This window comes from Sphaerodactylus townsendi, linkage group LG09 (genome assembly GCF_021028975.2).
Source record: "Sphaerodactylus townsendi isolate TG3544 linkage group LG09, MPM_Stown_v2.3, whole genome shotgun sequence".
Lineage (NCBI taxonomy): Eukaryota > Metazoa > Chordata > Lepidosauria > Squamata > Sphaerodactylidae > Sphaerodactylus > Sphaerodactylus townsendi.
Genome location: NC_059433.1, coordinates 16,825,228 through 16,847,895, shown reverse-complemented (window position 1 = coordinate 16,847,895; position 22,668 = coordinate 16,825,228). Strand labels below are relative to the sequence as shown.

Here is a 22,668-nt window from a genome sequence, read left to right as displayed (position 1 = left end):
CAATAAAGGTCTATTGTATTGTATTGTATTGAAAACATAACTGGAGAAATCTTCAAAACTAGTTTTTTACAGTTAAGTATATCTTGCAACTTTCAGGTTTTCTTCAGGCTTATGAATGTAATGTTTCCATTATAAAGTCAATACATTTGTTACTTAACACTTTTTCAAGCTAGTTTTTTTCCCCAGCACTGGCAATGCTACATTAACACGGAATCTCCAAACTGCCTTGTGATCTGCTGAAAAAAGAATACTTAAGTAGCCACTTTGAAAATCTGAGCAAAAGCCAGGCATCTCATTATGGTCTACTAGGTTATATCTATATTGCTGTTGGTCAAAGTATGATGAAAGAAAAAATCTTTCTCTGTTGTTTTTTTTAGGTATGGTCCTTTTATTATTATGTAAATACTTCCTAGAAACCACATGCTGGATGTTGCAAAAGAGGGAAAGCTTGACTCTGTGTTGTGGACTAGCATATGTTCTATTCACGCAATCATTCTTGCTTTTAAAAATACTGAAATGGAACCAAGGAGGTGAACAGACCTCATGTTCACAGGGTGAATTACAACCAGGATGAGCAAATGGTATGCATATGTTTCCACAAGGCTAAAATTCACTCTCCATGGCTTAAACGTGGATGGTCCTATGCAGATTTTGTCTCACAGAGTATTTTTTGGGAACATCAAACATTCTCACCCGCAACCATATGCCAGGCAGGTCCGTAGCTAGGTTATTGTTAAAGAGAATGGGGGTTGATTCTGTTTGCTTGCAGAATATATAGCTTGTTTTTTTTAAAAAAAACTATTTCTAGAGTATGTTAAAGTATTTTTATATTATTCTCATAATTCATAGATCTATAAATATAATCAATACAATCTAAAGAAAAGGCAGACAGAGAAAGATCCCATGTGTATAGGGAGCAGACTGGTTTCAGAATCCCGTCACATGAATTCTGGTCTATTTAGGATCCATAGTGGCTGAAATCTGAGATACCAATCATGCATTTCACTCACAGCTTCGTATATATTTCCCCTTGCATGATTGGATTCCTTTCTTTGCTTTAGCAAGGGAAGTAGGAAACAAGGTAGCCTCAAGATGGGGTGTATCCCAAAGGCAACCAGTGAAAAAGCTTGTCTCTGGTTGCCACCCATCTCACCTCTGGAGGCCAGGGCACATGCAGCCAGGCTTGGGAAAGGGGATCTTAACAAGCAGGCTGGGCAACATGTCCCATAGCAAAGAGGTGCTTCAAATCCAAGCTTAGTGCCTTAAAAGTACCAGAACTCAGAGTCATGTCTGGAAACAAATGGGCTGCCAGTGCAGATCTTTCAGCATAGAAGCGAGACCATGTTTGTATCCAGCTGCAACAATAATCTGGCTGCCACATTTTAGACAAACTAAACTTTCCAATTGTTATGTCAAGGCAGACCAAGTACACCATCTAATCTGGATATTATCAGAGAATGGATCATCTTAGCCAGATTACACTCTTTGAGGAATGGCTAAATCTGAAAGGTAGTGCTATATACCATGGAGGAAACTTTAACTTTGTTCTTAGGCCAGGATCCCGAAGAATTCACCAGCTGTTTTGTGAGAATCTGACCCCTCAACCTAGAGGCATTTATTCAGGACTTTCATGAATCTACCAAACTCAGCTGTAAGGAGAAACCGAGTCAAGCTTGTTGTGGTGGGTTTTCCGGGCTGTGTGGCCATAGTCTGGTGGATCTTGTTCCTAACATTTCACCTGTATCTGTGGCTGGCATCTTCAGAGGTGTATCACAGAGGGAAGTCTGTTACACACTGTGTCCAGTGAGAAGGGAATGTTTAGTGGGATATACATTGTCCATGTCCCAGTGTGGGGAACCAATCCGTAAGTGTTTGGGTGGAACTTGTTCTGCAAAGATGCGGTTGATAGTATTGTATTGCGGGTGGGGTTTTTCAGTCCAGGGGTGATTCACATTTGCATGCCCTGCAGCAGCAGCAGCAGCAGCAGTATTGGTGAATGCAAATCCTGTGTTTGGGTGGAGTCCATTGTTCAAGAACTTAGCATGCCCTTGGGGTTTGCTTTTGCTGTTTTTAAGTACTGGTAGCCAAGCTTTGTTAATTCTCAGAGTCTCTTCTTTCCTGTTGAAGTTGTCTTGGCGTTTGTGAATTTCAATGGCCTCCCTCTTGCAGTCTGACACAGAAACCTTCCGAATTGTCCAGAATTTCAGTGTTCTCAAATAAAATGTTATGTCCAGTTTTGTTTAACACATATTCTGCAATTGCAGATTTTTCAGGATGGTTAAGCCGACAGAGTCTTTCATGCTCCTTAATGTAAGTCTGAATGCTGTGTTTTGTGGTTCCTATGTAGACCTTTTCACAGCTGCAGGGTATGCGATAGACTCCTGCAGAAGTGAGGGGGTCTCTCTTGTCCTTTGCTGAGCATAGCATCTGATGTATTTTCCTGGTAGGTTTGAAGATGGTTTGTAGGTTATGTTTCTTCATCAGTTTCCCTATTTGATCAGTGATTCCCTTGATGTACAGTAGAAATATTTTTCCTGTGGTGGGTTGTTTCTCCTCAGTCTTCTGGGTTCCATGTAAAAATTGGCTATCACCAGTCATTGTCTCATTGGAAGTAGCCGGTTGTTAGGCAACCAGTCAAGCTTCTTCCACAGACTGGAGAGGACTCACTCCAAATCCTTAGACAGACTTTCCCAGTGTTTTCTTGGACAGACTTTCCCAGTGTTTTCTTGTAGATGTTAAAGAGCATGGTAGACAAGATGGGTCCTTGTGGGCAGATCTGGCCCAAACCAATATCTGAATTTGGACTGAGACAATCCATATCCTCCAAGACAGTCTGGAGAACAGAAGGTTAAGGGGTGACATGATGGCCATGTTTAAACGTTTGAAGAGATGTTATGTTGAAGATGAAGCAAGCTTTGTTTTCTGCTGCTCCAGCAACTAGGACAATGAGTAATAGGTTCAAGGTACAGGAAAAAGATTTCACCTAAACATTAGGAAGGACTTCCTGATGGTAAGGACTGTTCTACAGTGGAATATGATGCCTTGGAGGGTGGTGGAGTTCCTTCTTTGGAGGTTTTTAAAATGAGGCTGGATGGCCATCTGCCACCTCTCAGCCACCCATGAGAACCCTTCCCCACCATCTCCCCACCCCCACAACCACCCTGGCCTGCCCATCAGTGGCAGCACAGAGCTGGGGAGAGTATGTGGCCACTGGCATCTGTTGGAGAACACCGCCAGCCTCGGCAACCCCTGTCCACTTTCTCGTATGTGTTCTGTAGCTATCATGTTCTCTACTCAAGTCAATTTTGAATTCTAAATGTTACCAGGGCTGTGACATGAATGCCAGTTTTTTAAACTCAATTGCTGAGCATGCAGGGCCCAGTTCAGATGGAGTTCTCAGCACAAGGGAAGGAAGGGTTTAACACTTTCCCTGGCACTGTCGATCTTTTCAAGTAGGGTGAGTGGTGTGAGGGAAATGTTTGGACCACTACACGCAAGCTGAGTTCTTTTAAAAGTCCCTGGGAGTTCCAGACATAGAACTCCCAACACACAACTGATCTGGCCTCAGACTGATTGTTTCACAGATTCCGGAAGCTGTGTCTCATTTGATGTTCTGCCTGGCCTTAATGTCTATTGAGTCTCCAGCACACTTTCCTCCTGGCTGTTAGTCAGTCAGTTGGCTTGAGAAACAGGAAGGGAAAATGGGGGAGATAAAATCGCATATATGAAGAGAAGGGACAAAGGAAAAAGTGGAAGTACCCAGCCCATAGCAAGTTCTTAATTCTTAATCAAGAACATTATGCCTGACACAACTCCAAGAATCGTTTTATTCCCCGTTAGCTGTTGCAATGATCTTATGAGAAAAAGAGCAGTAAACACCGTGTAACCTGACAGTTGTAGAATTATGGTCCAAGATACCTTTGGTTGACCTGGTAGTACCTCTTATGCGCAGAGGACTCTGGAACCTCACAATGAACCCCAAGATAACTTTACAGACCTCACCTCATGCTGAGCGGAACAACACTGGAAACGTGATGAGCCAGAGGCCGTAACTCAAATGCAAGAGAAACTAAGGAAGTGTGGCCAACCCTGCCCAGAAAAAGTCCTTATGAAAAAGCACAGACATCGTTTGTTTTCATTAACTGAAGTGGAAACAATTGTTAGTCACTTTGAGTTACTTGGGTGCAATAATAGAGACTAGTTGCAAGGATTTTACAGAGGAGAATACCGATAATTCGTTCTGCAGCTATTTTCACACAAAACGGAGCACACTCTTTAATTATCCTGAAAAGAGCTAAAGTGCTTGCGGAGTGGGGCTGGGGTAGAAACAACTCAAGTTTTGTCTACTTTTCTTCTCAGAGTGTGTTGACAGAACAGAGGGATCCTCTCTGTTGGGTCCTGATCGAAGGCAGAGATAATACCAACTCAGATTACTCAAAAAGCAGGGTAAAAGCTCCATTGGATAAAATAGAAAGTTTATGGGAAGCCTACGGCATGCTTCTCTAAAAGAGAGGGGAAATCATGGCTGTTGTCAGCATCAACAGTTAAATGAAATCAAGCAGGTTTAGAGCAACATGAACGCAACGGCACCCTGTTGAAGTCTAAAACATTTACTCCAAATTGGTGTAATAAATTCTAATGGGACAGCTTCTAAGTGAGTGGCTTGAGTGTAATGGTTTAAGGTTCCTCTTTTCAAACCATCGCCTAGGCTTCAAAAGCATTATTATAAAATTATAATAAAATTAAAAAAGCATAGAAGTCTTCGAAGGAGATTTTACAGTTGCTTTTTCAAAAAAGTTTACTTATTCCTTAAATCAGGGGTCTTTAAACTATGGCCCTCCAGATGTTCATAGACTACAATTCCCATGAGTCCTACCACTTGGCCATGCTGGCAGGGGCTGATGGGAATTGTAGTCCATGAACATCTGGAGGGCCATAGTTTGAAGACCCCTGCCTTAAATGAACCTCCAGGTGATGATTATGGTGTTTGCCCCATTTAAGCAGGCATAGCTGATATGGAAAGAAAATTTTCAGGCTAATATCCTTTGTCCCCAGTTGTCGTCCAGGTTAGCTACTCCACTGGAACTTGCACAGTAGATGCAGAATAGAATATTAATCAATCAATAAGCCTTTATTGGCATACAAATATTAATACATGACATGAAATCTTGTACTGGACATTTAAAGCATCAAAATGATGGTCCTTTTTATGAGAAGAACACGCCATTTAATAGGATATTCCTTTTATTTATACTTTTAATTTTATAAGCCTGCTTTTCTCTGACCAAGTCAAATCCCTTGCTTCCACACTGATGTTCCGAGAGTCTACTGTTCTACTAAAGAAGGATTAAACACCCAGTGTTAAGGGCCTGTCTGCATTTCAATTTCAATATTTCAATGGCCACTAAGCAGGTGATGAACACATAACAAGGTGGTGATCAGACTGTGGACAAATGTCAAAAGGAGAATAATTAATTGAAAAAGTGAGTTTTCAAAACTTGTTAATTTGATGTTTGAATAGAGTCAGTGTGATATAGCGTGGTTAAGGTGTTGGACTAGGATGTGGGCAACTCAGGTTCGAACACCTATTCTGCCATAGAAATTTGCTGGGTGACTCTGGCCATTCTGCACAGTGGCAGAAGTGGCTGTCCACTGGCATAATTAATGCTGGGGGAGGCATGAGACCATTTGCATGGTCTCCTGCAGGCACCGCCGAAGCTGCTGCGGACCGCAGAGGCAGCTCTGCATGGACCTGCCTCCAGTCTGTGTGTGTTGTTTACCTTGTCTTCCCTCCAAGGCTCCAGAGGGAGGAAGTGACACACCCATGCTGCCCTCTGACCCATGCATGTCCCTTCTCCCTCTGGAGCCTCGGAGGGAAGACAAGGTAAACAGCACACGCAAACAGGCAGCGCCTGAAAGCGGTGCTCTCATGCCAATGCCCTTCGCACTGCACCGGTGGAAAGATGCCGCTTTTCAACAAACATGCTCATGGAGCGTGTTTTGAAAACAGTGTTTTCGTGCCTTTTTTGGGGGGGGGGTGAGCACAGCATCTGTGCAAACAGCGCCCCAGGGACGGTGTTTTTACCATCCCTAGGGTGCTGTTTTTGGGCCATGCAGAAGTAGCCTCTGGTCCAGCCACATACACCCAGCCTACCTGGCAAGTATTTGGATGGGAGATCTCCAAAAAATGTTAGGGATGTGATGTAGGGGCAGGCAATGGCAAACCACCCTTGAATGTCTCTTGCTACCAGGGGTCTCCACAAGTCAGCTATGATTTGATGGCAACACACACACACACCACGCACGCACTCACGCACTCACGCACGCATGCACACACAGAGGCAGCTCTGTTCACAGCCCCAGTTGGGGTGGTGGTGGTGGTGAGCATAGCATCTGTGCAAACAGCACACCAGGGACGGTGCTTTTACCATCCCTAGGGTGTTGTTTTTGGGCCATGCAGAAGTAGCCTCTGGTCCAGCCACATACACCCAGCCTACCTGGCAAGTATTTGGATGGAAGTCTCCACAAGTCAGCTATGATTTGATGGCAACACACACACCACACACGCACACACGCAAGCACGCACAGAGGCAGCTCTATTCACAGCCCCAGGTGGCCAGAGATGGTGCCGCTACCTTCAGAGGGCTTTAGGTGATCAGGGGAGGCAGAAAAACTACCCCCAACACTGACGGAAAGCCCTCTGTATGGGTTAATGGACTTACACCAGGTGCAAGCAGTGTAACTGGCTGCAAAGCCAGGGTGGAAACTACTGCTGTGCCAATGGGACTAGCAGTGATGTGGGAGTGCTGACATGGACCAGTGCCAAGTCTGGGCATTCCAGAGGGCAGCAGCATGCACCCGCTGGTGTGTTTGTCTCTGCAGTGGGGTAAGTGCCCAAACAAGGGCATATCTGCCAGTGTAGGCCTGCACAAGACAATTCCCTCCCCCTCCCCAGATTGGGCTGATAGTGAACATCCCAAAACAGGAACAAATATTAGCACAGCCATCCCACACATACATTTAGATACCAACACAAAACCTTCTTTCTGCATATATAAGTATCACCATCTGCACACATTTGATTCTTCACAAAAACCAGTAACATTTGGAGGATTCTCGATGCTGAGCTGCTGCCAACATTCTTGGCAACGTCCTACCAACTTCCACTTACAGATGGAAACAGTGCCCCTACTCCTCATTATGTTAGAGGGTGAAACTGCCATTCAGTTGCTGCTCTACAGTTAGGTAGATCTGTATTACATTTCCCTTATGACCTATCAGATTATATTGCATCCAAGTCTGCATATTGCCTTACCTTGGGCAATCCTCCCAGACAGATCATTGTACCTACTCATAAATGAGAAAAATGTATGTTCGGAATGCAGGAGACCATTTTTTTTGGGGGGGGGGGGTTATAAACTTTTGCATAACTGCCCTCTTGAATAAAAAAAACATGCCAGGACACGTACTTACAAAAATATATTTGCTTGAATATTGCCTATCACATAGTGCAGTCTTCCAGCCTCCTGACATAATCCTTCTATCATTGCCAAATTGGTCAGTTATGGTTTATGTTTCTCCTCCAAATTAGAAGTGGAAATTACCATCAAACTGGGGTTTCCAGTGCTGGTTTGGAGGCAAGCACAACTCTAATATGGATGCAGCAGCAAGTTATGGTTTGCTATGAAAAAGTAAGTCAGGGAGATATCAGAACACAAGAGGGAGCAGAAGGGAAAGAGCATAAGCCTGAAGTTCGCTCATGAAAAACCAAGTCACAGTTTGACAGTATGCAACAACACAAGCCTTTTTTGGCATATAAAACAAGACAAAATTTTAAAACAAAACAAGGTTACGAAATGCAGTTAAAATTACTAATTTCCAGTATAAAATTTGCAACAGTTTCACAAAAGAGCACATCAGAGCTGTTCAGGAGATTGGGTATCTTATAACACTCATGCCACTGAGAACATTGCAAGAAAATGGAATTCATGTATTTCATGCGTATCTTATTGTATTTAGGGCATAGAAACAAAGAATGATCAAGTGTTTCAACCGTAGTCATATCACATGAACAAACTCTTTTAGAACGTTCCATATTCTTAAATCTTCCCTCCAGCAGAGCTGATGGCAGCACATTACATCTTGCAGTAGCCAAGGCTCTCCTCTGGGTGGGATTAATCATCAGACGAAGATATGCTGCCATAATTCCACGCTCACATGGGATTAATAATGTAGTCGGAGAACAGGTTGTCTTGGCAGCAAGAGTCAAATTATGAAAATCAGGATCCAAGAGCCTATTCTTAACTAGTCTGAAGGCTTCCACCTTTGTGAGCATAAGGAGTGATTCCAAGGGGAAACCAGTAGCTTCAACCTTTCTAAAGATCAAAGTATACCATTCTGAAATAAAGTGATCTGATAACAGAGAGGGAATATAGCTATTGGATCCCACTAGAAAATGTATATGCAGCCAATATTTTATGGCCCTTATCCATGCCAAGGTTTCTAGAGTTGTTTGGCCCATCTCTATGCACAACGCAGCATAAGGCACACATCTAGGGAGCCCCATCAGTTTGACAGTATGTATAAATCAGCCCCCAAGTAATCCTTGCCTCACTGAAATCAACAGCAAACTTTGCATGGATTTTAAAGTGTACAGCTTAAACAGGAATATTCTTCTGTACATGACTTCAAGACACAAGAGCTGGGGACAGGAATTTCCCCCACCTCCACTCGTAAACTGGCATCCCTAACCAAGTAGAATGTCCATGAAGATGGTCTGTCTTTAACACATTTCTAAGTTTTCCCCTCACCAAAGGCTCAAAAATGGCTTGCTCAGAATAAAAATAACCTACTCAGAAAATAATAGGACAATTTACATCAATTTCAGGCAAGGAAAGCATGGTGGTGTAGTATGTTCAGTGCTTTTCTGTGTTAGTATCAACCCTTGAAGCAATGCATAGTTCCACTGCAAATCTATATGGAAAATGATATGAACAGAGAATTCATAAATCTTTCCATTGCTTGAATTGGGGTTTTCCCCTTCCCTGTATTCCGAGACGAGAGTCTGCAACAACCTTATGAGTGCTCAAGTGGTTTCAGGCTATCCTTATAATCCTCTGGTTTCATAAGAGTAATGACAGAAAATTAGTCAAGACAAGTGTTTGCCTGCTTGCTTTATCCTGTTGGAGTTCAAATTAGAGAAGGGAAGTGTTTCCCCATCATATTACTTAATTAGCAACAGGTAGATGGAAAAGAGAAAGAAAAAAAGTGTAATAGATACAGAGGAAAAATATTCATAGCTTAAAGGCCTTCCTGCCAGTACAAAGAACTGAATTAGAATCATTTTGAGTCTTATCATTCCAAAATTTTCCTTGGCTCCGTTGAAAAAAATTATGAATGTACTTTTTTTTTGCGATATAAGTGAGATTTCAACAATGAAAGATCAAATTGTTTTCTCGGTGAAAAACCTCACATTTCATATACCAACATTTCCTTTTCTTCGTTAGTTTAGACAAAGAAAACAATGGAACATTGTTATCTCTCAGCTAGAAGATTTGATGGTGATACTGACAACATTAAATGTCAGTACTGTGCAGCCTTTTGTAACGGAAATCAAAGTGACAAATGATAATGAATATCAACAGTTTAAATCTAGCAAGGGAGGTATTAAAAACTTGTGGAGACATGTACAATTGTGGACATAAAATCGTTCCTCCTCATTACCTCAATTATTCCCCTAGTGCCTAGTCGAATAGAATCAAAAACTTTGCTCTGCCAAGTTATTTGTATACTCTGGAATACCCCAGATATCGCAGAGCCTTTACCTTAGCTTGGTTCAATGCCCTTCCATCGGCTTTACTGGAATGAAGGCAGGCCTGCATTCCTTATGATCTCTGCCAATGTTCATGCCACTCAGGAATGATAGAAACCACTAAACATGTGCTCTTGTATTGCAGTTTCTATCAAGAAATTCTAACTTGGTGCATCTCTACAAAAAATATCCAGGCAAAACAAACCACTTTTATATTTCTTGGCTTCTTGCTGATCACTCCAATGAAATTACCTTTATGGAATCTAGGTTTTGTGCTATGGCATGCTAAATAAGGCAGAACATTGTGGTTGAATGTATTGTCGAAGGCTTTCACAGCCGGAATCACTGGGATGTTGTGGGGTTTCTGGCCTGTATGGCCGTGTTCCAGTAGCATTTTCTCCTGATGTTTCGCCTGCCTTAGTTACATCTAGACTCCATTTGGGACTACCTTTGAAGAGTGTCAAGAAGCAATACTGCAGCACAATGATTGGTTGGAGCCAGTTATCAGGGTCATGTGACACCAATATTACAGCAGTTACACTGGCTTCTGATCTGCTTCTGAGTCTAATTCAAGGTGTTGGTTGTGACCTTTAAAGCCCATGACCTGGGACCAGGGTATATGAAGGACTGTCTTCTCCCATAAATGTCTTCCTGGTACTTGACTAGCTCATCAACCAGAGATGCTTTTCAGTGGCAGCTGCACAGTTATGGAACAATTTTTCCAGAGGGAAACAATCTTTCCTCCGCCCACAATCTTGCAAAAATAATATTGTGGAAGATCAGTATCATGATATTAACAGTGTCTGGCTAGTTGCAGTTGTTTAGATCAGCTTAGCTATTGTGGCCCAAGGATGCTTCAAGGATGTGCTGTGGTTAATTGTTTGTAAATGAAGGGAAAGCCTGGTTTGGTCTTGGGAGGGATGGGACAGGATGGGACAGAGCTGACTCTCTTAAGGAAAGCAATTATGAGGCTTCTCTGGAAAAAGCCCTTACCCTCAGGAGAAAGGAGAGATAGCTGCTCCAGGAGGGGCAAGAGGTTGATGGAGGTGGGGGCAGTGGCCTCAGGTGGCAGCCCTTTTCAACACCCCATCTCCATTTGTTGCTGGGGTCCTTGGAACCATTTGTCAGACAGAGTGGACAATACTCAGCTGAACGAACCAATTATGGATGTGAGCTTTCTCTTGCAACCTACAGTGAACATTCCGACTGAAACCTGTTCCAGGGGAAAAATCTGATCACCTTGTTTTCATAACAACCATTTGAAATAAGCATTGCTTTAAATTAGAAGTAGGTGACCTTTAATGGTAGGGCAAATGTGTGTTCACATATAATGCCAAACTAGTGTTCGGGTTTTGGGGGCTATGCCTTAGGCTTCCTTGTTCCCACCTGCATTATCTCAGGCAGAGTTCTGCAACCTGCAGCTCTCCAGATGTTCATGGACTACAATTCCCATCAGTCCCTGCCACCATGGCCAATTGACCCCACTTAGTGAATCACTGACAGAGATAGTAGATGTCACTGAGCTGGTTGGACAAATGTACTTGTTGTTACTGTATTTTCCTGGTGTTTTGGGAAAAACTAAGCCAAATATTTTCATCAGACCAAGTGAGCAACACTGAGCCTTTCTCTGTCCCGCCACTCATTTTTAAAATTGTTATGATAATACAGTATATATCTGTGCAAATCTGTATATTTATTGGTTTTGTTGAGTTTTGCTTCCCAAGCCAAAGTTACTGGCCCTGTTAAAAGTTCACTAGTTGCGCCGGTGACTTGGATGGCCCAGGGAACAATGCTTATGGCAGCAAGATGGGAAAACTTGCGGCTTTCTTTTCTGTCTTCCAGCTGAGATTGGTATGCTGATGCATGAGGCCCAGAGAAAATACAGAAGGAAGAAAACTGAAAAATAATAAACAATAAAAGATACACGATGCTGACAAAGCCATCCTGATTTTATTATCTGACTTTGAGAAAGAATTTTGCATTTGCAGTGAAACTATGTGGAATATGCACTGTAGATATTCTACACCCATGCTTGTATGGTTTAGTGTAAAGAGAACTATTTAAAATACACAATGAATCCAGAAGATGCAGCGATGACCAGGGCAAACCTGTAGTAACAAGGAAAGTAGATTCACAGGAGACATGCTCAGCTTCAGCTGATCTGGGTCTTATGCCAAAGACAGAACATTTTTTGGAGGGGGGGGGCTCTGCAGAAAAAGCATAAATGATAACATGCTGTCCGACATTTCACAGCTGCAAAGATACACTTATAACATCTCCAATTCTTCTATGATGGATTATTGCCCAAATCTCACCTCATTATACCCTCTCTCCTATATCCACAAAATGGGTTGGGACTTTGTAGTAGCTCTCTGATCCGTGAGCTCAGCAGCAGAAACGGCAAAGTATGTTCTGCATCATAATGTTCATTCATGTGTATTTGATGTCAGGGTTGGGAGGTGGGGTGGAAGTTTTCCTGACAGTAGGGAGGCCTAGTCCGGCATCTCAGCAATGTCGCCAGTGATGTAGCAACATCATTTCCAGCACATTGTGATGTGAGGACACTCAGGTAGGTAGGCAAAAACTGTGCAGTTAAAGCCATTTTTTACCACAGAGTTTTTGCCCAAATATCAGCACCCCACGTTGCTGGTGATGCAATTGTATCACTCTGGCATGCAGTGGAAAAGATGTTACAGAGTTGCTGGCAAATGTCACTGAGAGGACAGGCTAGGCCTCCCGCACTGCTAGTATGCTCCCCCAACAGCCAGCTGATTGGCACTGGAGGCAGAGAATCTTCTGCCCCCCAGTGGGAGTCTGGCAACCCTATTTTACATGCAGGCTTTTAGAAACAGGATTTGTGCACCCGTTGCAGTTCAGTACAGATGATCTGAGCTGCTGCTCCCTAATTATGAAGTTCCCTTCTTAGAGAGGCTTAGCAATGTTTGCACTAGTGTTTCATGATCTGTTATCTTGGTTGGCTTAGGTTGGTAGGAAGCTTCACTGTGTGAAATGGGAATTACTGTTTCAGTAAACTTTCAAAAAAGTCAAGACTAAAATTCAAGTTAAAGGCCGCTATAATGTCTCAAATTCCTCCACTACTACATTGAATTTTTCTCCTTTAAATAGATACAATCATGATCTTTTAAGAAAGCAGTTAATAACAAGGCACTAATGGAAAATGGATATAGTCAGGAAATAAATACATAAACAGGAATACTGCTTAATGCAAGAACACTCAAACAAATGATTCATGTGTAAAATCGTTGTGTGTGGTTCTACTTACTCAATGGTTTTTCCAATATGCTCAAATGCCTTCTCCACAAATTCACGAACACTGTGGACCTCCCCAGTGGCTATCACAAAGTCTTCTGGTTCATCCACTTGCAACATCAGCCACATAGCCTGAAAAAAAAAGATAACACACATTTTGATTTTGCAAATCTGTTCAAAGCACCCTTTGGTAATGATATTGTATTATTGATACAGAAGGACATAATTTGAGATATGTATGGATGGTGTAACGGACTTGCACCACCTTGAAGGGTGTACACACTCACACCCTCCAAATCCAGTGTAATCTTTTAGCTTTTAAGAAATTCGTGGGGCTAGATAGGGCTTTTCTCCAGCAAGGTTTCTGACTGACTATTGGAGATTTGATTGGCTATGTTTTAAAAAGTTGTTTTGGCAGCAGCTGTCCCCACAGCCACACTGTATTACTGAAGTTAAGCAGTAGCAATTATTTTGCGGCTGTTTCTGTTATCCTGCAGCAGCCATCTTGTGGCAGCCATTTTGTTGTTGTGCCTACCATGCTATGTCAGGAGTCTAGATATGCCCACAGGCTCAAAAAGATTAGGGACCCTGATATACATCATCCTGAGTTCCTTGGAGGAAGGGTAGGATCCACATTTGCTAAATAGATAAGATTCACTATGAATTTTATGCAAAGATGCAAGCTGTAAATAATCTTATAACTGTATGGCCCTTTCCGCACGGGACATAAACGGCGCTCTGGGGACGGCAAAAACGCTGTCCCCAGGGAGCCGTTCGCACAGGCGGCGCTGCCAAAATGCAGCAGCGCTGACCTGGCTCCCCTCCCCCTCCCCCAGGGCGGCGTCAGGCTGCGAACGGCACCGCCGGGAATATGCTGTTTTCCCCGTCCCTCTCCCACTCACCTCGTCGCCTCCGTCGCCCTGCTGGCCTCCTAAGACCCTCCCTCGCTGACCTCCGACCCTGGAGTGAGGAGGCAGCGATGAAGCCAGTCTTAGGAAGGCCAGCAGAGCGGCGAGGCGGCGAGGTGAGTGAGTGGGAGAAAAGCGGCTCCCGTCTTGAACCGCCTCTCTTGCGCTGGTCTCTTTGGGGGCTGCTTGCACGCTCTCATGCGAATGGCCCCCACCCCTCCACCGGCAGAATTGCTGCCGGTGGGGAAGCACCCTTTCCGGAAAGGGCCTATGATTATTGCTATCTTTTATATCCTGCCCTTCATTCAAGGAACTCAAAGTGGTCACAGAGAAGGTTTTTTTTTCCCATTTCCACAACAATCAACCAGGTAGGCTTAGGCTAAGAGCATGAAACTCCAAAGACAGCTTTGGGATGAGAAGGGATTTCAACTCCACCTTCCCTGCTCCACATCCAGCAGTCTAGACCTATACCCTGCCACTTGAAGTGGACAACCCTGGGATCCAGGAGAAACCCTGTCCTGACCTCAAAAGCTGAGGAGAAGGATAACAGTGGAGGGCTACAGGAAGACATGCAAGTCTTCTGTCCTGGAGACCAAACTGCTGGAGCTCTTTATCAATCCTTTTCCTTCCTTACATTTTTGGTGGAGATGGTGGTTTGTAGCTGCTGCAGGCCAAATTAGCACCTCGATAGCATTTGCACACATGCACATAATAGTGTTTATGTGTGCTAGATAGACTCAAAGATGCTTCCAGCATTATATGTGAATAGTCGTTAAATTTTAATTATACTGGGTAGAATAAAATGCGTCTGGTTGATTTCCTTTTCCAAACAAGAAAGCTTCTGTTAGTGAACACAAAGGGAAAAGTTGAAAATCCCCACTTTCTTCTCAAAAGAGGCAAATCTGACTACAGGTCATACTGCATGCAATGTAGTACTCACTACGCAAGTTACTGTGCGAATAGCTTGCTGTTTGAAAACTGCATAGCAAAATTGTGGATTGCAACCTTGTAACTGTTAACACAGACACTCATGGGAGATGGACGACAGCCACTGATTTGGAAGCCAATATAGCTGGTTCCTAATACTACTGTACTCCTCCGTACATGTTGTGAATGTGGGCATGTAAACTAGTGTAGAAAAACAGGGTTTCAAATAGCAGGGGGGGAGTGTTGCATATTTGCTGGATTGAATCACATTAAACTTTCACATACATTTGTATGGAGGAATTTAGTTGGTGCGTGCTTTGCAGGTCAGCACGTTAAATACCTCTGCTATACATTACTTAAATGTTGTCTGTTGCATGCACTCTTCTGCTCTAACTGCATTGTTTTCTGCTTTTGTAATTCCATTTTCTGCATCACTTGACAAATGTATGATTTCTCTGCACTGTTCTAATTTTAGTAATCTCAGTCTTAATGCACTGTGTGTTAGATTTCTCATGCTGATTACTTTGTTTTATACCATGTAATCCACCGTGAGTCTCAGTGAGAGATGTGGTTGCTAATGTAAATAAATAAAAACTCCAGTTCTGAACACATAATTTGATTTTGGTGGGACAGACTAACTTCTGTGTAATACATTTAAGGTCAACACACAGCATCGAGGAAAGGGATTGTGCTATTTTTGATCAGGTTGGATCGTATTCCCTCACCCCTGCAAAAAAGAATGGCTCTGTGATTGAAGGATGATTCAAAGGATTTTTTTCCATTGCAGAAGTATTGTGTAGTGGTTAGTAACCTGGACTAAGGCTTAATGTGTAGTAAAGAGCAGAGAAGCTTTTCAGAGCCCGGAGGTAAATAACATCACTTGGTAAATAACTTAAGGTTGCCCAGTGAACTCCTGCCACACTTGATCCAGTGAGCAGTGAGAGAAAAACTGGAAGGGGTATCACTGAAGCTGTGATGTCACTTCCGTGCAATCACTCAAAAGTGATGGCACAGTGCTACCCTAGGATTTGACCCAATTTCTATGGTATTTACCAGGAATGATTCCTAAAGTGAGGGGTGGCAGTGGTGACATTACTCCTGGTTGATGACCCAGAAGTGATGTCACAGCATCTGTGGTCCTTTCCCACTCTCACACTCCACTTCCCACTAGCTCCTGGGGATCACAGGAGCTGGCCTAGCAACCCTGATAACATCCATTAAATCTCTGTTGGAGACATTGCCCCTCTTCTCCCCAGGCAGCTGGTAACTCTTCATGCAAATTAGGAGCTAAACCATGGGAAACTATTTCCCATGCTTTCCACCATGACCTGCATCCAAAATAAACCCACTCTTATTCAGGATCTGTGGTAACCACAGCAAAACACACATTGGCATCTTATTAAAGTTTTATTACTCCAAGGGTGGCCAGTTGGTTTAACCAGTTCTTAAGATATTCCAGGGCAAAGTAATTGGCCAACTTCTCTAAGGGGAAGAAATTTGGGGATGGAAATTGAGTCTAGAAGAACAACCAGAAACTATTCAGAACAAATTTCTGAGGAAGATCCAGGGTCTTCCCCAATCTATCCCTGCTGCACTAATAAGGTTGGAAGTGAACCTACCTGCCATTTCTACAGGGGTTCATCTCAAATTGCTAATGTATTACAAAAAACTAAAAAGCATCTCTGAGAACCAGTTAGTCAAGTTCTGTTACTGGCATCTTGTGAAGGATAACAAATGGCCCAATTTATTACCTCCCATTCTATGATTATATTCTCAGTAATTGAGACAGTTAAATTATGGGAAATTAATAAAATTAGTGACTTGTTCAAAATGGATGGTCTCTGAGATATTGAGAGAGAGAGCCTGTGGCTTGAAATTTCCAATCTGGTATCCTAAAGTCAAGAAAAATAAAATGTATTCCCAATATCTAACCGATATCTCCAACAGCACCTTAAGAAAGGCATTTACTAGCACAGTGTGTAACAGACTTCCCTCAGTGATACACATCTGAAGATGCCAGCCACAGATGCAGGCGAAACATTAGGAAAAAGATCTACACATCTGCCTTAACTGTTAATTTCCCTATCAACCTCCTACCTCCAGATTTATCTTAGATATTAACCCCCTCCTTTTCTTCCTAATGGGAACAAACCAGCTTACATTATTCTTCTCTCCTCCAGATTGCAGTTTTACATCAGATATTAACCTGTTATATCTGAGGTACATTAGATTGAAAGAAAGTGGCTGGCCCATTTTCAGCCAGCAAATTTCCATGGGGACTTCAGTTTGGGTCTCTCAGATCCTAGTTTGACAGTTGAGGTACTACTTCACAAAGGCTTGATGTGTGGCCAGATACATTTTAAATATAAAGAAAATATATGTTCCATGACAAACCAATTCATGTTCTCTCTTTATTTAAAACCTTTATTGGCTACTTTTCTACCTTGTGGCACTCAAGGCAGCTTACAGTTAAAATGGTTATAAAACACATAAAATGACAATTAAAAATCCCTATTAGAACTGCCAATAAATAAAAATCAAATCAGTCAAATGCATATTACACTACCTAAGCTGTAGCTAATTAGTCTGCATTAACATACCCTGTTTCCCCGAATATAAGACATCCCCTGAAAATAAGACGTAGCCGAGGTTTTGCTGAAGTGCAAAATATAAGGCATCCCCCGAAAGTAAGACGTAGCAAAGTTTTTGTTTGGAAGCATGCCCGACGAACAGAACACAGGAAAAATAAGACATCCCCTGAAAATAAGACATAGAGCATCTTTAGGAGCAAAAATTAATATAAGACACTGTCTTATTTTCGGGGAAACACGGTAGTTAACATAGTTGAGAACCATAGCAAATATAGGTTTATAATGAGAAAATTTAAATACCCATGGAAGACTTTTCTGTTAAAGAAGAAATTATAATCATCATACACTTTTCCTCGTTGAATTTTAATTGGCAGTAAAGTTGCATTTCTGGGCCATATGCTACAGACAGACTACTTCTGTGCAGAAAGGTCCATGTTAAATAGTAAGGCAGATGAAGGGTGAAGAGGGCAAGTCCCGAACAACAAATATCCTCAACATTCCTCACTGGGTAAGCAGCTGAACAAGGAATAGAATTTGTGGTTTTCGACTCCCAGTCTAGTCCTCAATCAGCAAGACCACACTGCTGTCCTGAAATGATATCTGGAAAATAACTTACCACTGTAAGTCAATCCAAAATGAATAAAATACTTTAATCCCTTGGTGAAAAAAACAGGGAACTACCTGTAACGCTGAGCCCTTGTTCACTGAATAGTCTGAACACAAACACAATAATTCAGGCTCTCTCCATATGGTATAAAGGAACTGCTATCTTGTAGGGTGATCACAATGCTATTTGCATTGACCTCTTCACATTGCATTGAAAGAAAACAACTTTAGTAGCTCCCCAGATGCTGATGGATACTCTGCAAATCAGATTAATAAAAGCTCTGGGACAGCTCAATTTCTTTTCATAAATACTACAAGAAAAGTTCATGCTTCTTCCCTCTTGCAGTAGTGTGTGTACAGTGAAGGTATTCTATAAAATTACTGCATTTACAAGTCATTTTTTCAGCCGCACAGGCAGAAGTTTCATTAATGCACTCTTTGCCCATACCTGTATCTAACAACTGTGACTAAGGAAAAGCTGGGTAAGCATATGGCTACTTTGTGATTTGCATTTTGCTATCACAGTTATGTTAGTCTCCTGGAGTAGGGGGAGAAATCACCATCACCATCATCATAACTGAAAGCCCAGAGAATCAAACAGGATTACAAGAAAAATGTGATTAAAACGAGGACTGATAGCTGGTACAACAAAGCATTGAATGGTCAATTTCTGGAGGTGATCAAGGACAAGGTAGACAATGAAAAGACTTGGCTGTGGTTAACAACCAGAACTCTGAAAAAGGAAACTGAATCACTGATTTTTAGCTGCTCAAGAGCAGGCCATTAGGACAAAATAAAAAAATCTGCAGATTATGCAAAATGTAGACTGTGCAAGGAAGCCGACACAACTATAAATGCTGCAAAAAGATCACCCAGACTGAGTAAAAACAAAAGCATAACTCAGTGGCCAAGATGATCCACTGGAATTTATTATGCAAGAATCAGGACAGCTAAAAACTGGTGGGAACATTGTCCAGAGAAAGTCATAGAGCATGAGAAGGTCAAGATCTTGTGGGCCTTTTGAATTCAAATGCACAAAGTGTTGTCACATAATACACTGGACATCACAGTGATCAAGGACAAGACAGTGACCATCATCGACACAGTAATACCTGGTGATGAAAAAGAGCATGAGGAGGTCACTAAATACCATAATTCAGTGACTTTTGCACTGAGGTTCTCCCAGTGGTAATTGGCACCTTGGGCACCATTCCAAAAACACTAGGGTCCCACTTAAAACATTTTCCAATCAATAAAATCAACATCTGTCAGATTCAGAAGGCAGCCTTGCTGGGATCTGCACAAATACCTCGCCAGTACATTACAACGTCCTAGGCCTCTGAATGAGGCTTGAATTTTATTGAAAGGCTAACAACCATCTAAAGAACTGGAGCTGTGATTTAAACAAAATTAAATAATAGAATAATTTTACATCCCAAAGCTTTCCATGATAACTGCATGACTAAAGCCTTTTCTGAAAGGGTGTCTCAATTCCAAGATCTTGTGATGTCTGTTTGCTTCAGGAAGGTATAATTCATCACTTGCACACAGATCTTTTCTTCTTAATGGCACACATGGTTGGATAAGGGAGAAAATATTTTTACCATGTGTCTGTTCCAGGGCCAACACTCTTCTCCACTGGCTCTCCTGGTCAACCTACTGCATACTGTAAGGATTGCCTATATAGTGATTAATTGCAGATGCACTGATGTCTCTAAGGCCAGAGCTTCTAACATATGGTGGCTAATATCTTAGGTGCAGTGGAAATAATAGGCTGATATTAATGTCAACAGGATGACACCACAGTTAATTTTGTTGAAAAGGGAAGTGAAAAGGGAAATATTGCAGACATGCAACACATAAGAAGTTTGAGTGACCCAAATAAACTAAGTTAAAGGGAATTAGTAAAATTATATCAATTAACTGGTATGTTATGATCAGAGCCGAGATTTATGCAGATATTATCAGGCAGCCCTCTGCCCATTAGAACTACTCCTAATTACTATTTTAAATTAAAAGATCAAACAAATAGGTTTAGAGTATTTTCAACTATAATCTCCCTAACAATCACATTTCCAGTGGTTGGTATAAATATTCCATTACTTTCTATTAGGGCTGCAAGACATATTGCTCTAATGGAAGGGCTCCTACCAGTTGTCCTAGTTGTTGGCTGATGCTCTGAGCAGTGGTGGAAGGAGAAAAAAATGTGATGTCAGCAGAGCTGCAACATCACTTCTGGGGAAAAACTGTGACGTAGTGTTGCTCTAGGGCAGGGGTAGGGAACCTGCGGCTCTCCAGATGTTCAGGAACTACAATTCCCATCAGCCACTGTCAGCATGGCCAATTGGCCATGCTGGTAGGGGCTGATGGGAATTGTAGTTCCTGAACATCTGGAGAGCCGCAGGTTCCCTACCCCTGCTCTAGGGTGTGACAATTCCTGGAGCTACCATTTGGCATGTCCAGGTTTTCCCTGGAAGTGACGTAGCAACGCAATTGACATAGATCCCTTCTATGTTTCCTCCCCCAAACTGCCCTCTACTTTCTATCATTCAGATAGCCATTACTGGAATTGCTAGAATAATTAGACTGGAGTGAATAAGTTAAGTCTATGCCACACCACAGGTAGCAGAAATACATACCCACATCTCAGTAGCTATATAATGATTTTAAGCAATAGGTTATTCTGGATGATTGTAAGCAATAGATTATTCTGGAGCTTTCCATTCTTCTTCATGGTGGCCAAGGATTTCTATGGCCCCTTCTGCACATGCAGAATAATGAACTTTCAATCCACTTTCAATGCACTTTACAGCTGGATTTTACTGTGCAGAATAGTAAAATCCACTTGCACGCAATTGTGTAAGTGGATTGAAAGTGAATTCTTCTGCATGTATGAAAGGGGTCTATGCTAGTTGCCCACACAGGGGTCTCCACTGTATTGCAGACAATGTGTTTAGGATTTGAAAATTACCACTGCAAGATCCTTGGCTAGAAAAAAATACATAATATCTAACATAACACTGCAATCTGGCAAAATAGGATTTTGATTGGAATTGGTATAGGTAGCTGTGCAGAACATAGCAAAATTCTGTTTCTTCCATGAGATCTTTACATTAATGCAATATATTTTTGCTCTTAAGTAGCACTGCTCTTAGAGATCATTTTGGGGGTATGAGCTTTTGAGTCAAAGTTCATGTCATCACATACGAGTTGGAAGGGAGGTCACCGAGTCCTTATATCCCTGTCAGAAAGTGGGAACAGTGTTGCAAAAAAGGAACTCAGGATGCAGAGGTACAATGCATATTGTAATCAACTTGATTATAATAGAGGGGAAATACCTGGGGGCAGAATATTAGAATCTGTAGTGAAATAAGAATCCTATGTCCCTATTCAGCCCTAAGGGAGGGGGTCCCTTGTTCTGAACTTGTGAATAAACTCCAGTTCAGCAATCTCAGGTTGTAATCTCCCCTTGAAACTTTTGATTTGAGGACTGAGTATTGTGGTTTTTAATATTGGATTTATTCTTTTGCATAGGGACTGTTTGTCTGATGTAAAGAATAGTGGAGTATTTCTGATATTTGATGGCCTGTATAACCTTAGAAGATGAACAAGTGACTGAATCTGAGATAGCATGGCTGGTGTTGTTAGATTGTGTTGTCAGGATGAATATAGGGCTAGAGCTGGCTTCTTGGTTTGTTGCAGGGCCTAGTCCAGGGGTAGGGAACCTGCGGCTCTCCAGATGTTCAGGAACTACAATTCCCATCAGCCCCTACCAGCATGGCCAATTGGCCATGCTGACAGAAAACTGATAAGGTGTAATTCTATTGATGGAAAACAGGATTCTAACCTAATCTATAGTCTGACATCTTAGAAAGGGAATGGTTGTGATTGAGAAGCTGTTAAAGGTAGGAGACTGTCGATAGGCAACAAAAGATTTACCTCCCTATAGTTAAAATGCCAGGATGTTGCCCCCCCTCCCCAGACAATATATAGTTTCAAAATTTTACTATACTGATTTTAGGTTGAGAACAAGGGTTGCAGGGAGTGGGGGAGAAATGTTGCTGTTCTAGATTTATTTGCTATTACTAAATGGCTTACTGGTTTTAACAGAGAGGAAAATCTTTGTTTAAACTTCCACTGAGCATAATTAATGGTTATTGACTTGCAAATGAAGAACAGGTGACACTCTGAATTAGAAGATAAATGATCCTGTGTTCTTCGGTGATAATGACTTAGCAAGCGCTGCAAAACTGGAGGCCAGATCATAATGCCAGATCATGTCCAGAACACAAAGGCCTCTGTGTGATAGGTATTCTGCAGTTCACCTCTTTATACAGCTGTACAATGATTTGGTCCATTTATTCTTTGATGGGGCTGCACAACTGAGGCAAAAGTTCAGCAGTTCTCACCTTCCTGTTCACATGCTGAACCCTGTGACCCGTGACATGGCTGGGTCTCAATCTGCGATAAAATCACGGCATGACTTGGGCTATCATGAGGTCACATATTTTAGGCATTTTTGAGAAGAGCCACAGTTTTCCTTAATTTCTTAGTA

At 42.1% G+C, this 22,668-nt stretch overlaps 1 protein-coding gene across 1 annotated transcript in view; it reads right to left on the bottom strand.

Moving 5' to 3' along the window:
- GMDS (GDP-mannose 4,6-dehydratase) overlaps positions 1 to 22,668 on the bottom strand; it is a 361,677-nt gene that overhangs the window by 99,707 nt on the left and 239,302 nt on the right. Inside the window, exon 8 of the mRNA XM_048508014.1 lies at positions 13,095 to 13,213. Within this exon, the coding sequence (XP_048363971.1) occupies positions 13,095 to 13,213 (119 nt within the window). The remainder of the gene's footprint in view (positions 1 to 13,094; positions 13,214 to 22,668) is intronic.